Source organism: Copadichromis virginalis, linkage group LG11 (assembly GCF_057382275.1).
Source record: "Copadichromis virginalis isolate Kocher_CV1m ecotype Utaka linkage group LG11, C_Virginalis_male_GT1.1, whole genome shotgun sequence".
Lineage (NCBI taxonomy): Eukaryota > Metazoa > Chordata > Actinopteri > Cichliformes > Cichlidae > Copadichromis > Copadichromis virginalis.
In genome coordinates, this window is record NC_140628.1 from 11,841,090 (window position 1) to 11,858,641 (window position 17,552).

Genomic DNA, 17,552 nt, shown 5'->3' on the forward strand with positions numbered 1-17,552 from the left:
CTCTAGAAGTTATAATTAAAATTTACCAATGAAGAGAAGCCAAAACTGGAGTAATGTGTGACCTCTTGTTTGTGCCAGTTAAAAGTCTTGCCGCGGCATTCTGTAGAGTTCGAAGGCGATCCAGAGCTGATTTGTTGAGACAAATAGGGAGTATATACAGCAAAAAGAGAATCGGACCTAAAACAGATCCTTGAGGTACCCCAGAAGGCAGAACTGATGATTCAGACAACACATGATTCATACACACAGTAAAAGAACTCGCAGATAGATATGACATAAACCATTTTAAAACAACACCAGTTATCCCAAACAAGTCCTTCAGCCTATTTATCAGAGGTGAGATCCAGCATAACCAGAATGGTGTACTCTCCAGAGTCTGCTGCCATCATAATGTCACTAGACACTTTAAGCAAAGCTTTTTCAGTGGAGTGCAATTTGCGGAAACGAGACTGGAAAATGTCCAGAACATTGTTCTTCTCCAAAAAGTTGTTAAGTTGTTCTCCAACTGTTTTTTCCAAGATCTTTGACACCATTGGTAATTTTGATATTGGTCTTTAACTGCTTGGAAGAGATGTGTCCAAATTTGGTTTCTTTAATATTGGTTCAACAATAGCTTGTTTAAAATAGCTGGGAATTTTAATTTGGTTTCATTTTGCTTCCGATTTTGGATTTGAGTTGGATTCACTTTCACACTTCCAAACATTGGGAGTCATATATTTTATGCATGTTGTATTGCAAATATACACTCACTGGCCACTTTTGCTGTCACTTGTTAGTAGTGGGTTGGGCCCCTTTCTGCTTTCAGGGTTGCCTTAATTATTCATAACATAGATTCAAGCAAGTGCTGAAAAGATTCCTCAGAGATTTTGGTCCATATCGACGTGATGGCGTCTCACAGTTGCTGCACATTCATGATGTGAGTCTTCCGTTCCACCACATCCCGAAAGTGCTGATGGAAGCAGCCATCAGAAGATGGGTACATTGTGGTCATAGGGGGATGATGGACATGGTCAGCAACAATACTCACTCAAGTTGTAGCATTTAAATAATGCTTAATTTATACTAATGGGCCCAATGTATGAAGGGAAAATATCCCCCAAACCGTTACACCACTTTATTACCTCATAAGGTAAGACGGACCGTGCTTTCATGATGTTGATGTTCAATTCTGACTGTACCATCTTAATGTTGCAGCAGAAGAGACTCATTGGACTCGATAACATTTTTCTAGTCTTCTGTTGTCCAGTTTTTGGTGAGCATGTGTGAATTATAGCCTCACCTTCCTGTTCTGAGCTGAGTGGCTCTTGGTCTTATACTGCTGGAGCCATCATCATGCACAATATATCCAAACATCTGCTTGAATCTTCTGTGCTTTCAGAGATGCTGTTCTGCATACCTTAGTTCTAAAAGTATACCGTTGTTCTAATGAGCGCTTATTTCCCTATCGGCTCAAACATTCAGTCTATTCTCCTCTGATTTCTGACATCAATGAGGTATTTTCACTCAGAGAACTGATACTAACTGGATATTTTCTCTTTGTTGGACCATTCTCTGTAAGCTTTAGAGGTGGTACAGAAATGGATAATCCCAGAAAATGAGAAAATCATAGTGTCATCTGCCTCTTATTCCATGTAATTCAAACCTTGAGAACTTGGATGTTTATCAACCTAGGCTTTTTCACACCTTGTGGATACATTGAATAGTCAGTGAGAGTGGTGAAGCAATGGAGGCAATAGATGTGGGAATGGGATGAAGAGTTTTTGAATAAGATCTTGTTGCTTTGAAAACCACGCTCCTTATATTTTTGATGTTGACTTCATGTTGTTGCTTGTGCTCTTTATTTGGTATAATTTTTCCTCCTCATTATTTGTTTTTGGATTGTTTTACATGGATTGAAAATCCAACGGCGATTGTTTTTGGATTTTTAAACACTATTTGAAATATAGTGGCCAACTTAATTGTGAGTGTTTTATGTGGGGTGTATTTTCAAATATTTTTATGATTTTAATATGTGATCGTTCAACGATACATCGAAGGGCTGAAAAATGCAAAGTGTTTGGAATAAACTTTGTATATAATGAAAAATCTCCCTGAAAAAAGGGAAACGAACAAAAAAGAACAGGCAAATAAACAAGACATTGGGATTGGGTGTCAAATTCTGATTAAACATTGGGGACGTGTGTGTGTGTGTGTGTGTGTGTGTGTGTGTGTGTGTTCAAAACCCTTTTGTGAGCAAGTTCAGATGTGGTGCTTCAGTGTCATAAACAGGAATTTACAACCACTTGCACAGAATGGGTCATTAAGTGTGTGTGTGTGTGTCTTGCTGTGTCTGTATCAACCTTTGCCATTAGATTCCAGGCGTAAAAAAAGTCCTTTGTTCCGCTGTTACAGCTCATTACGTTTCATTAGCTGTCTCTTCCCCGTTCTCTGTTTAGTTGCATTTCAGGCAGTTCTCTCTGTCATTGAGATTGCAGCGTGTTAAAGTCAGGTGCACATGATCCCGTCTTCTAACCTCTAACCAATAACTAACTGTATTGTTGCTCCCAGCAGACCAGTAGGTGGACAGGATGGTATCAGAATAGGCAGCAAGACTAGGCTGTGTTTCAAATGTGTTTCAAAGCTCTCTGAAACACATTTGAAGAATTTCCCGAAGGCCGACTGCACCGTGACGACTGAGCGCTGTGCTGGCTTTTCGTCCTTTGCAACAAATAGTTTGAAGTTGAACTGCTAATATCAAGAGGTATCAAAAAACTTTGAAACAAAATATTCCAATGGAATGATGGTGCATTTTTTTTAATTTATAGATCTCAATTAAAATAAATATTAATGCAAAAATATACCGTTGGATGCCCGCATATTAGGTTTACAATAGGTTTCAAATAGATCGGAGGATCAGAAAATTGAGTGCATGATAAATTTCAGTGCTCTTCGTTTTTGTTACAGGAGAGTAAACATTTCTTCCTCTTGTAGCTGCTGCTCTTCTCAGTCCAGGGACTATAATGGATAACCTTGGAACTTGTACACCAATTTATTCTCTCTCCTTTGTTCACGGTTTTCTATCCTGTCCCTGATTATTCTCTCTTTTTTTCTTCTTTTCACCTCGTGACATTAATAGTAATGTTCTTATCTACTTAACAGAAAGCTAATTTATCTTCCCATTACTGTGTTGAATATCGCATGAATCCATTGTTAGGGATTTGAATGGATGATTAAAACGTTTCACGTGACGGTTTTAGATGCTTTATTTGTATTTGGCTTTAATAATCTCAAGAAAAAAACAGTTTATTTTTTCTATTTTGTTATCTGCTGTTTTCATTTATGTATTTATATAGTCAACCACAATCAGTGTAGCAAAATACACCTACGCTATGCACACAGACACAATGTAAACAAAGCCAGATGAGCATGTAAAAAAATGTATGTATGAGTGCATTGTGAACATATTTGTGTTATCCGGGAGGCCCCCTATGTGTTAGCCTCCTTGTTTCCTGTGATTTGTGTCCCCTCTCCGAGCCGACACAGTGGAATAATAGGCCTTATCAACTTTAGTGCTGACCTTCACGTAGATTTGTGTTAACCATTGTGTCTAAGGTGTATTGCACAACACTTTAGCCAGCTGAGAGTGGGGTAAATTTGGGGTCACTAATGTCTTGGTGCACAGAAAATCAATTAGCCTTAGAGCAGGGTTAGGACTCAGATGTTAAGCTGCAGATACAACATCACTTTATGACTCCTGTTTTTTTGACATTACGTATCCCTGAGTAACAAGGACGGATCAGAATGAAGGTCTAAATGCTTTAGTCAAAACTAAACGAGGGAAGAAACTACAGGCAGTCCTCAGATGCTTTCATCCCACAGTTTGACACACTCAGACCCTGCCGTTTTTAAGAGCACCTGGGTATCGTAGTCCTTGATCTGCTGTGTGCGAGTTGGAAGGCCACCCTAACAGAAGCTGCTGCAGGTGGAGACTTGATTTAAGTGTAGTTTTTTATTTTATCTTTGGAAGGTTTGTTAAGGTTGGAGGATATTGGAGGCTGGATTGAGATGGTCCACTGGCCAGTTCTGAACTCATGCATGTCAGCTAGCAACAACAAACAATGCACGCTACTTGAAACAAAAAAGCTGCATACAGGTGCTGGATGGCAGGTGTTTCTTATTTAAACAGAAAGCGATGTGAATTTTATTCTGTGGTTTAATTTGTTTGCTTGTGTCTCAATGTTGTTTCAGTTAGGGCTGTTCGATATAACGATATATATCGGATGACGATATAAAAACGTCTATCGTTTCATTTTACGCTATCGTTTGTTTTGTTGTGTCGCAAAATGAACTGTTTACGGCAATATTTTTTCATGGTTTTGATGGTCACTGTAGTGGCTATATTCATTTCTTAAAGTGCTCTCTTTCTCTTATATGTAATATAACCACACTACAGACGGACAAGCGCCTGTTTTTATGCGTTGTCGTTAGCAACAACGACGGTAAAACCATTGCGTGTCCGCTTGTTTATTTTCCACAAACCTTTCACAATAAAGCTCAAGATCCTGTTGAGACTTTTCAAAATAAACTGAATCACGTGAAAGAGGATGCAGAGTATCTACGGATGAGAAGCAAAAAAGAGCCGTCAGGTGCTAAAAAATAAACCTTAGACTCAAACGTTAGAACAGGCTTTTCCCCGCAGCACGCCGTGTAATAAATACTCAAAAAGAAACGGCGGCTGTTACAACTTATGTCTAAAAATGTATCGTTTCATGCATCTGTTAAAACACTCGACTCCAGCTACATGACGCCCAGCTGGAACCACTTCCTGCAAGTCGAGCTGCCCGAGATTCACAGAATTTACAGAAAATGTTACATTTTTGTGATTTATATCGTTATCGGATGATAGAATTCTTATATCGGGATATGAGATTTTGGTCATATCGCACAGCCCTAGCTTCAGTGAAATTTGTGCAAAAGTTTTTGAGCATGTGCTGCCCGTCTTAATATTTCAGTATTAAGAATATTGCCTCCCCAGTAAATATTAAAGTGTCAAGCAAATAACATCACAAAATTTGGAGAAAGCCCTTTTTTTCATATTTAGAAGTTATATTAGCCTCTATGTCTGATAGGATTACTTTTAAATTCGTCTTCAGTAATCATTTTAATTCCAGTCTGCTCAAAATGATCATTTCTGTCATTAAATTTCGCCATCAGTAGTGTGTCGCTGTGATCGGTCTTCTGAAAAACAACGCAAAAAAACAGCTTTTGTGCTTATGTGTATTTTTAACTCTTAGTTCTCAGTTCGCTTTTCTAATTTTGACTTTGAATAATCATGCTGGTCCTATTCCAAGAAAAGAAATGACAGTCATCGGTATGTGATTGGCGTGTTTCACTTTCAGAGCTTCCTCCGTGCTTGGATTCTTTTCTTAGTCCTCTTAACCGTTTCTCTTTGCAGATCAATCAATGTCATTATGATTGATTTATGTATTTATATGGCACATTCCTTGACTAAGCAAGGTAAAAAGTCAGAGCAAAACTCATTGAGTGCGCACTTTATAGAGGGTGTCACTTGGGAATAGCATAATCGAAAGATTCCTGGTGCGATCCTGGGAGAAGACACGAATCCCTGTGGGGTTGGATCAGGTGGGGCATCCGGCATAAGGCAAACATTATTATTTTTATTAAATGTTTTTTTGTATTTATTTGTTCCCTATAGGCACTTAAGAATGCTAATGTTACAAAAGGAATACAGGTGTTGGTGTTATAGAAAAGTATCTGCTTTAAAGGGGAGTGTCACACAAGAAGAAAAGATGGAGAGATGCAAACTCATTAGCAAAGTTATTCGATAACTTAAAAAGACTTATGTTTTGTAATTTCAGTTTCATAGCAACAGCATGGAAGTCAATGGGACTCGAGATCAACGTCTCTTTTTCCTTCTCCTATACATCATTTTTTTTTACCTAATAATCAAAGCAGGTATATTTTCTCTAACTTCAGATTCTAATATCCACAGTCATTCTGCATGATATCGGTCCATATCTCTTCCACGTCGTACAACAGAATCCCGTTGGACCGCGCCGCTTGACTGCATTTTCATTTTGTTTGCCGTTGGTCAATGATCTCATCTTTTCTTTTCTGTGTTGTTTTTCTCTTGAAAGAGCAGAAGTGAAAATGCATCATGTCAAGCAGCAACAAAAGATGGAGAAAATGTGCTGATGTGCTTCAGAAAAGTGGAATTACAGCAGAATGAAGGGTGTTTACAAAAGGTTTTCTTCTCACGTACATATGTGTGAACAGTCGCAGAGACGCATGGATGCCCAATATACACACAATCTCATTTTGATTTTGCACTTCAGCACAAGACACACACGCACATACACCTCCACAACAGAATTCTCATTTTCTTTTTCTATTTCATTCTTCTCACACACACACACACACACACACACACACACACACACACACACACACACACACACACACACACACACGACTATATGCAGACAGGCACACACACTCACACACAGACATATGTGCACACCTCTTCTAGCTGTGTACCACAGTGGCCTCTCCTGCTGTTTATCAAACCAATGTATGGGTAGTTTTCAGCTCCAGTGGTCTGAACACTTTATTCCATTTCCCTCTTTCCCACTGCTTAACACACAAACACACAAATATATGCTCAGGACAAACACGCACACACTCCGTACACTATTCTCCACACTCGCTCACCAGGACAGACTGTGCTCCCCACAGTAAATCCAAAAGATTGATGTGTCTCCTTGGACAAAATGAGATTGTGTGTCATTACAAGGTATTATGCTACAGAACCCCTGAGTAACTGAATTAGTCCCAGTGTGTCACAGGCAAACACAATTTACACACACACACACTCGTGCACACACATACACACAGTAGTTTATTAGTGTGTCCATGATTTCAGGGGGCATTACGTTCAGTTCGAAATGTTCTGGAGCTTTAACCATAACTACTACATGTCAAAACTTAAGCTTACTTCAACCTTAACAACATGTCTTCACCTAAAAATTTGATGACAGACATTACAGGAGCTTTTTTTTTATCCTCCTAAGGAAAACACATTGACATACTGTGACGGTGTAAACAAATTTACATCCCTACAATCTGAGCAACACCCAGACCACACACACGAGTGACTATTTTAGAGAAGATTTGTGACTCAAGCAGCAACTTTTTGTCAATAAGAAACACCAGCCGAGTAATGAGGTGATTTCCACTACATTATCTGTAGTGGTGCAGACACATGCAGTCCAGTCCAGTCATTTTGTTTTGTTGCTTTAGAGGAATGGAGTTTAAGAAGAGAGTGGTTACGTTTGTAATAAAATGTTTAGGAACCTTTTGAAAACTCTTAATTGAGAAAAAACCCAAAACATTTTAAAAGGTCTCAATAATTCCTTTACATCCTCTAATATATGCAAAGATTCTGCTAGATGTAAAATGACAACAGCTTTAAAGTGGACCTGTTATGCACATTTCCAGCTGCATATTTTTATTTGTGGATTTGATTAGAGTAGCTTTGCATGATTTACGGTTTAAAATGACCCTTATTTATCTTAGACTGGGCTTTGTTGAAGCCCCTCGGTTCATCTGCTTAAAGCAGATATCGACTTTTAGTGACGTCATACAGAGCCAAGAGGAAGAAAAAAGCTGTTTTATGTGAGTAACCACCACTGTATCACACTATATACATGGTAGAGCATAATAGGTCCACTTTAAGGCATTTGACTAGTCACTCCTTGATAATTCAGTAAGAATGGAGTAAAAATTCTGTTGCACACTGACTGCATTTGAAAATAATTTCTCTCTAATGTGTAGTTAGAGACGTTGCCAACTTGTTTTAGTCAATCTGCAGTGCATCGCTCTGCAACAGGGAACTCAACCAAACTGGTTGTCATCTGGTTCTATTCTGGTTTTATTCCAATATAATAATAGGTTTGTGGAGGAATTTCTGTTTCAAATCTGAGGTTCTAGCTGAACTCTAAATGTAAGTAGTTAATGTGAATTGTTGTTTACTTTAAATTTATGTATATGTGGACAACTTATACCATATTAACACACACATTACATGTAATTGCCAACTTGATGCAGTTCTTTTGCAGACTGACAGCAGACTGGCTCAGTCTTGCCGTTTTATCACCTTGACACATCAAACTTGCTTTGAAGATGGCAGCTGTTTGCAAGTGGTTGCAGACCTGCTCATCAACTTCAAGCAACAAGATCACAAGTTCATTGCAAAGGGTCACAATCAGTTCAGGCGACCTGCGGTCTCCAACCACTGTTTTGTCTAGTGACTTGCATGAAGTAGTAAGTCAGCAAAACAAGCTGTCAGTTGACGGTTATTACTGTGTGTAGATCCTTTTGACCTCTGAATCTACCTACTGTGTGAGTCAGCTCAGCATTCAGATCATCAGCAAAAAGGGGACTTAAAAATCAAGTAAGTTAGAGTGCAAAGTGGTTAGTAAGCCAGAGAAGTGAGCCGATTACCTGACTCAGTCAGCCTGATTGTAGGCCTAACCTCATAGCATATCTTCACGTGACACTTTATCAGTGAGTTCCAAAATAAACAAATATCCCACCATTCTTTTCCAGCAACAATAGGCTGATTGACTTTAGCACAAACACCGTCTCGAGGTCAGACTACAGACAAAACAAGAAGTTGGGAAAACACAGCTACTACGTGGACGTGGAGATGTGGTTTCACACACAAGCGCACACGCTCTCACACACATACTCACGCTGACTTTTTTCAGTCAAAACAACAAGCAAAGCTGCTGTAGTAGTTTCAGAAACGCGGGGTCAACATGTGACACATTTTCGAAAATGCACACAGAGCTCTTTCAGTATTTAACACGGGGAACATGAGACTCGATAAGAGAACTCGAGAGGTCATGAACAAAGGCTGGATTGAACACAGAGAGAAACAGGGCCCAGCTGCATTAGAGCACACACTCGTAGATGAAAGGAAGCTCACTGAAATCCATGCACACACAAATACGCAAAAACAACCAATCCTCATGTGAAATATTGGTGCAAAAACTTTTTTTTTTTTTTTACCTAACACACAGCTTCAGAGTGTTAACCAATCGTCACAAGTCAGCGAGCCACCGTAGAAAAGTGTTCGCACAAATTTACACTTTTGAAAAATGAAGTAAAATCTCTGTGTCGTTTCAAACCCACCCTCGCAACTCCACTTAACCCCCATTGACTAAGCGCCACAAGCGCCGCTTAATCCCAAACCCTTATGATTAGAGCTCCTAATAATATTTGATGTGATGAATATTGCCTTTTTTATGACTTACACAAGATCATCGGTGTGTGTGCAGTTCCCATGCAACTTGAAATGGGTTTTAACTGCCAATCTTTTTCTGAATTACTAATAACCCCTCTATTCATTGCTCCTAATAGGTCTTAACGTCATTGTGTCAGCAGTCTTTGTTCCTTGACTCCATATTATTTCGCCACCTCCACTTTGACTTTGAGATGACACTAACAGCAAACTCACAGGCATTGTTCAGCCATATAACAGCAGTTTGGAGATTTTGTTTGCTAATATACCCACTTCAGCGTCTCCCCGTCTCGACAATAAGCGCAATGACTAATCTTGCTTTACAATTTGCATGGCGCTCAGACTTCCCCTCGCAGTTTAAGCTTTGTTTTCATAATTGCGTTTTGAAGCTGGCACAATACGAGCCCCGACGAACACTAATACACACCGATGGCTGTTTTCTAATTAATGTGTAGCTTTCTAATTAATGTCTAGATTCTAAATACTTATCACTGAGAAATGATTTTCTTGTTCTTAATATGCAGCACAAGGGATCCTTCCCGAAGGGAACTGTACTTTGTTTGTGTGCGTGTGTGTGTGTGTGTGTGTGTGTGTGTGTGTGTGTGTGTGTGTGTATTGAGGCAGGCTTACAAATGTATAGAGGAACCTCAGGGTTTTCCTCCCTTTGTTACCTTTTCAAGGCTGCAACCACACAATCTCTCCGTCTTCATCTCACGCGCGCACACACGCACATTGGGGAGGTAACCTTTCTCATTGTAACACATTGATGAACTACACTGTTGTCAGGTACAACAGCTACCTCTGTGGTTTAATTAACTGGGACAAAACAGAAGAGGGAGCAAGGACAGATATAAAGTAGGCCAAGAAATATTTGGATTTAACTATCAAAGTGCGTCTTTACGTCACTGCAGCTGCTTAGTTTTCCTGAATGGTAAAAGCAGCTTTAAAATTGTTGTATTATTTCAAATAATTTATCATCCATCGCAACTTTAATACAAAGTAAAGGCGTGCATGTGCCTGCCACAGCGAGGGAGGGACACAGGCTCCTCTTGCGCTCAGCGTTGGTCTAGTTGTCACAGACCGTCCTGGCTAATGGAGAAGTCGAAACCGCTAATGCATTGTTGTGATACTGGACAAATGTTCAGCAACAGCAGCACACTTGAACACAGCCATACCAACGCACACACATTGCACGTTACTGATGCAAATACACACAGACACACAAGCAGGCCACTGACTGTCTCTTGAGATTAATGTTGGTGTGATCCATTCAGCTGGGCCTGATCACATTAAGATGGATTGACCCCCTGGTGGTGTGTGTGTGTGTGTGTCGGTGTGTGTGCACGCACACGGGGTCCCATCTGTCTGTGTTTTCTCCACAGCAAGGTCCTGTGACCTAGCTGCCATCTTTAGTGCCCTCAGCGAAGCAATACTCTGAGAAGGAGAGATGGATGGATGGATAGCTCGGTTTTCTTTTACCGTTGTGGTGATTTGTGTCATTGAAAATTCTTCTGCTATTTTAAATGAATGTCAGAACGATTATAAGAGAGGGATTGCAGCATTTTAGTGTGCGAGGTGTTAGATGGTCCAACAAATGCAGTGGAACAAGTGGATCGACATGTATAATGTAGCTGTTTGTGCCGTAACAGAATGACCTCTTTTTTTGTCATCTTTAGGTTATTGCGTGTTACTTATTTTTGACAAAGAATTTGTGTAAAGTTGTAGTGTATCTGCTCTGTAGATAGACTGTGATTAACCTTTTTTTTTTTTTTTTTATCACTGGTTTAAATGTGATCCAGTATTTAACTATGAACCATCAGAGGAAGAACAGCTGAACTTTCCTCTACGGAACATATTTATATATCACTTCTTGTATATCGATTATATAAAAAAATGTTACCATATTACAGATGATCCCAGCTTCCACCTGCGAGATGCTTCACAACATTACTCACTGGATATTGGAAACTATCAGGATTAACGAATCCACCATCCTACTAATTGAAAAACATGGTCATTCTTGAGCACAATATTGTTTTATATATGGAGTAATATCATAGTGTGATTAGTGGTGTCTTTTGTGAGGCAGTACTTTTTGGCCCACAAATTTTGTCCTTTGTGCTTCAGGTTTCTGGGGATCAATGTTATTTTTCCGTGAATGTCAAGGATGCAGTTTATGCTTACTGTTTTTGTTTTTGGACCATAAGGCACACCGGATTATAAGGCGCATTAAGCGAAGCAAAACAGTCAGATAATTCAAACTTTACTCAACTCATTCTTCTTGCTTCCTTCTTTGAGCGAACCAGAACTGAGCTGCTTTTAGGATGCATATATAACAAATCCCAAGCATTGTTTTATGTTACCATGATCAGCTTTAGCAACAACGTTGTACCCAATGTATTCCCAAGGTTAGAAGCCTCCATTAGTAGTACTGTGCTAATGGACAGTCAGGTTTTCTTTAAGAGTAGAAGTACTGGCCCATTATTAGCTATAATTGAGTTTGTTTGGGTCTTTACCCCCAATTACTTTGCAGTATTTTGCTAATGAGATGCCACAGCGTTTTATTCAGACTGACCCAATAACATGTACTTGCAACTAATGGAACCAACGAGGGGAAAAAAGCCAGAAAAAGAAAAATGCATAGAAACAAAATTAGATGGAAAATAGAAAATACAAAGATGTCATATGCTCACGTAACCTCAGAAATTCCATGCCAACAACAGTTGGCTGGAAAAGATGTTAAATCCATAAAATGCACCTGAACGAGACAGTTATTTTTGTAATACTGTCGGTGTGTGTGTGTGTGTGTGTGTGTGTGTGTGTGTGTGTGTGTGTGTTTTACCATTTTCAGTTTAATATAGGTGGTAATTGATTTGCAGTTCAGGATGCTAACACATCGCACAAACTTTTTTTTAATGCCAGGTTGTACTTTTCAAACTACAATGACAAATTCGAGGTCTGAAAATGAATCCAAATTCATCAGATGGTTTTAATAGAGTGTGGTTTGGTTGATCTTCCCAACCAAGCACTCTCCCGGAGTTTACACCCTGCCATACTCAGGGGTTTAGTGTGAGGCAGTTTTATTTTTGTTCTCATTTTTCTGTTCTGCTTCATTCTCCTTTCCCTTCCTTTCACAGTCAATTTGAATCAAGCCTCTCCTTTTTCTTGAACAAAACAATGCGGCGACTCTAGCGTTTCCACTGTTTGTCTTTGAGACAGCTGTCCATGGTCACTTCTAATCCTTTGAAATAGTTTATGAAAGAGAGAACAGTTTTTACTCTCCCCTGTCTTTTAGTGCTTTTCCTTAATTGACAGGGCAAGCTTCATTACTTTCCTTTTAACCTCCTAAGACCCGAACTCTTCCACGACATGCATTTTTAATTTCTCTTTGATATTTGGGCATATTGGGGCCTGATGAATGTAAAAACAAAGAATTACCAGACTTTTTTTTTTTTTTTTTTTACCTTATTTTTGTTTTTAAGAAAAATGAGAGCCACAAATGAGGATATTCATTTAACATTTTGATAGAACAGTAGCAGTATAATGTCCTCGTAAGTGGATATCAGGCCCTTGTAGAGCAAAATTGAGTATTTTGGTCTAAATAACCCAAAATGTGATGTCCACATATGTGGACGGCAGGTCCTAGGAGGTTAAAAGTCTCTGTTCATTTATATATTCCACCTTCACATTTTGAGCTGAGTATAGTTCATTTAAGTTGACATCCATTTCCAATGGCATTGGTGAATACAACCAGCTGCTTTCATTTGATGTTTAATATATTATTAGATTTGTGCCGTATGATATAAATGGAGCACAAAAAGATTGAAACACAAGCCCCCAAAGCAAAAAACATGTTTTCTTCAATAAAGTCAAAAGTGAAGGTTTGCTCGATCTTTCTCTTTTTACATTTTCTTTTGTGTCTTTCTGTCGGTGTAGGTGTCTGAATGCGTGTACCTACTGCAAGACGAAGCATGCAAGAGGAGACTTGGCCAGTTATCCCATAGAGGAGCTAGTGGAGAGAGCAAGGCAGTCTTTTCAGGGTGAGTACCTTTTCTCTGTAGACAGACACACACTATCACTACACAGGGTTGTGCAATTATTGGAATTTCAATTTCAGTTACAGTTTTGGTTTAGAATAAGATAACTGAGATAAAAAAAATCATGTGACACATTCTTGTTTTGCCTTTGGTTATAAATCCAGCGCTCCCACTTCCTTTTCTCCTTTATGTTGGTGGATTTTGACCCTGACTGTGCTCGAATTGAGTATAAAAGGTTGTGTCTCTGTGGTTGTGGAGACACTTAAGTTCTGATTCAGCGTACTCCTGTGTGTGTGTGTGTGTGTGTGTGTGTGTGTGTGTGTGTGTGTGTGTGTGTGTCTTATTAAGAGGGAGAGGTTTTAGTAACACATGTTGATGTTTTTGTTCTTGGGTGGAGGCTCCAGCCATTTGGCTCTAGTTTGATGCCAAAGGAACAGCTGTTGTGCGCTGGCATCTGTTCCTTAAGAGCACACTCCCAGAATCCCTAACTGCACAGCAGGCCATGCCTCTGTTAGAGCCCCAGGCAGGTCAGTCAAGGGCAAGTCTACGCACTCATGACACAAGTGGCTAACTTAATTATCGAGGCGCTATCATCCATTTTATGATATGCATTTTAAAAAGCCAACTGTCTATTAAAAAAGCCTGTTTTTCATTTGTTTAAACTAGCTAGGGTCACTCTGTTATCCCTTTAACACCAGCGTTTATCCATGAGCTCATTGTGTTTCAAACTTTGCTGTAAAACTAAGTATTAATGCACAAAATCTTCCTGCCAAAGACATGAAAAATGATGACAAAAATCCATTCGTTCTGCCATTAACTTTACTTATTTCACAGTAATCACAAAAACATGCTAAGTTCAAAAGGGACAAAGGTACATTTCTTCCTTTCTCTTTTATAACAGCGTTCTAGCCTCATACCTACAGATAAAATTAAATATATAAAACCTCTCGCAAAGTATTGAAACTTCTTATTATGCTGTTCTTCACCCCACTGCCGTAAGAACTTCCCACTAACAGGACTTGCCAGGCTGTTGTGTTCTGGACTCTTAGGATTTACTCGTTCAGGTTGATCCTGGCTCCCAAATGTACTACTGATAATGCTAAGTGTCATGAAAATCATTATTAAATCATTAAAAAGTTGTTTTGCGTTACGTTTGCGCCACAGTTTTCCATCCGAGTGCAAGCATCGCAGCAGGGATGCCTGTTGCGATGCTTGCATGAGAAAGAGATGAATAAATTCTGTACTGCATTGTGCCAGGTGTGTTATATAATTTGCTCAGAACTGATTGGATAACGCTGGTGTCTGCTGTATTACTTCCCAAAAGAAAATATCCTTGTGTGCTAATTGCTCCTGCACAGCTAATAGAATACTTTAATTGACATAAACAACAAGCCTGGAACTTTCAATGCAATGTGAGTGCTGGTCTTTACACAACCTTCGATATTAGGGTAATTAACCCTCCCTCTCCTCCAAAAACCCCCCCAAACATAAACCAAGAGTCCACCCTTGACAAGGACACGGCTTTTAAAATCCCATCCTGAACCCTCTAAAACAGCTGCATCCATGCCACTGCCACAGGGTGGGCAGTCAAGGACAAACTCACCAGCTGCTTGAACCTTGGTGTGTATTTGTATGTTTTTACGATCATGGTCGTATGATTTGGGTGAAATCAGGAGGAAGAAACGCACCAGCCTAGTTAGAAAGACAGGGTATACTCAGGCTTTGGGAAGACACATGCATAGATTTAAAAACAGGTTTAGCTTTCATTGCTAACTACCAACAGTAAATACATAAATCAGTATATACATCTTTCACTCCTAATTACAGGGCCTCATGCACTACAATGGATAACCTTAATAGGCTTGTGTGTGTCACGAGCAATGCTCATTCCAAGTTGAATCTTAAATTTAAATATAAACTGTAGTCACTCAATTTTTATCGTCCTACCTTTGGTGTAAGTTTGCATTTCTCTGTGTGTCCATGAAAGGGATTGTAGGAATTCAACTTATATGGAGGCACACTCCTGTACACTCTGCCAAGAAGCCATCAACATGTACAAGTAATAATCCCGTGTATAAACAGGCTGCTGATTGGTTAAAAAGTGTGTTCTTTTTTAGTTTAAGAGGAAGAAGTGCAAAATTAAAAAAGCCCCGCACAGAAGATTAAAAAAGCATGTGTGAGAAGCTCAAACAGGAGATACAATTGAGTGTTTGTGTTTTTTTTAAACACTAACACAAGTTGCATGGGCTGCACATAATGACCCGCAATAGCACAAACACCAACCAGAGTTACCCACACTACCGGATACTTCAGATATTTTTGTCACTGTCCCCCAAATGAAAGCACTCCACACTGCACCACTGCAACGCTGCAGGTCTAAACGTACAGAGTCAAAATGCCCATTGTTCACACATCCCCTGTGCTGGCTCTGTGCCAACTAGGAACCAAAGGGGGCCAGCCCACAATTTGAGAACCACGGGATTGGTCTGTGACATTAGTGCAAGTCAGAGTGATGTCCTCTGAAGTTATGGGAACTGTCTGCGCGTGTGTTGAGTGTAGGGTGGGGAGTAATCCGTTACAGCACAGGAAATATGAGTGTCAGAGACAGTTGTTGTTTTGAAAACACAGAAAAAGGAAGCAGAAGGTTATGATTTACAGATAGCTGGAATTAACAGAAACCGACATGGACAGTGAGATGAGAAAAGATGTGAGGTCTCACCATCCAAGCCTTAGATCTAATCTAAAGGGAACGTGCAGTTTGCTAACCTGTTTCTTGTTGACTGTTTTCAAATGTCTCTCTCTCACCACGCACACGCACGCACACACGTGCACACACATCTGGTGCAGCAGGGCCCCTTTTTCTCTCACTCTCACTTTATTTATCACCTTTTTTCTAACTCTAACAAACTGAACCTCACAAATAGACGCTGCAATTTGATTTGCTATTTGATGGCTTTTAAGTAAAACTAGGCCGCTTCTACGAATGCTAATTTTGATTGGCCAGTCAGCCCAGCGCTGGGGGTATTTGATTGGTTTATCTAAGGAATTTTAAAAGGACTTATAGGATTTATTCGAATGCGATTTGTGGTAAACACTTTTCATTCAAGCTGGGAAAAGAGTGAGCGAGTGTGAGCGCACAGCTTTTAAAGTAATCTGAATTATTCAAATGTATGAATTATAATTTTTAACATCAGAGAGGTTTGTTAATGCATGCAGGTAATAGAGGCTGGGGATGTCACGGGAAATGACAGCTGTGTGTGTGTGTGTGTGTGTGTGTGTGTGTGTGTGTTTGAGAGAGTGTATGGGTCGGGGAGTGGAGGGGTTCATGTGTGTGACAAACACGTGCTGGGGAGCTGAGTGGGTTGGTTTGCGTGTCAGTGGGAAAGCATGGGTGTATATTCTTCTGGAGATGTCAATCAAACCCTACTTACTGTGAACACTCAGCTGTTTAACCTCAGCTTTCAGTTTCAGCTTTAAACTTGGATAAAATGTCTCTGCCGCTCTGTTTATTTTGTCAGCACAGAGGATGCAGGGATGTGGTTTGTAAAATTTAAGGTACTGTTACTGGTTAAAAGCGTCTGGGGTTTAGTAGTTACATGTGACCAATGGATAGTACTAAAGTTTGAATGAGAGGTCGCAGGCAATAGCCTTAGACAATAAAGGGCAGATTTAAAAACTGACAGTCAGCATGTAGTTTGAACTGATCCAGTGTGTGGATCCCCCCCCACCCAAAAAAACAATACACGTCTTTTTTTTTTCCTCTCTTTTGCCTGTCCCGTTTGGCTCTTTTGCCATCAGAATTGTTGTCTAAAGGCAAAGAAAGATGCCCAACGGATTTACTTTACCAAATTGACCATCCCAGCCTTGCCGTAATGGTCCATTTGATTCACCTTTTATTGTTTATTTTATTTTCACTTACTGAATACGGGACAGACTTGACTGGGGGAAAGAGGGGGAGAAAGAAAGAGGGAAAGAGAAACAGCTGAGAAGAGGGACGGGGGAGAAGGGCAAAAAACAAAAACCAACAGAACGGGCAGGAAAAAAAAAAGGAAAAAAATGCATATATCAATCACCTGGATCACCTGCTGAGAAAGAAAAAAGAAAGCAAGCAGAAGAGAACAAGAGTAATAGAATAAACAACATCACAATGATATATGGGAATATGACAGTAAATACTAAATATTAAACATTATTGTGCAGCACATAAGATC

At 39.7% G+C, this 17,552-nt stretch overlaps 1 protein-coding gene across 4 annotated transcripts in view; it reads left to right on the top strand.

Moving 5' to 3' along the window:
* cdkal1 (CDK5 regulatory subunit associated protein 1-like 1) overlaps positions 1-17,552 on the top strand; it is a 281,165-nt gene that overhangs the window by 108,656 nt on the left and 154,957 nt on the right. For all 4 annotated transcript variants that reach the window (XM_085473177.1, XM_085473178.1, XM_085473180.1 and 1 more), the window contains one exon: positions 13,241-13,344. In XM_085473177.1, the coding sequence (XP_085329303.1) occupies positions 13,241-13,344 (104 nt within the window). The remainder of the gene's footprint in view (positions 1-13,240; positions 13,345-17,552) is intronic.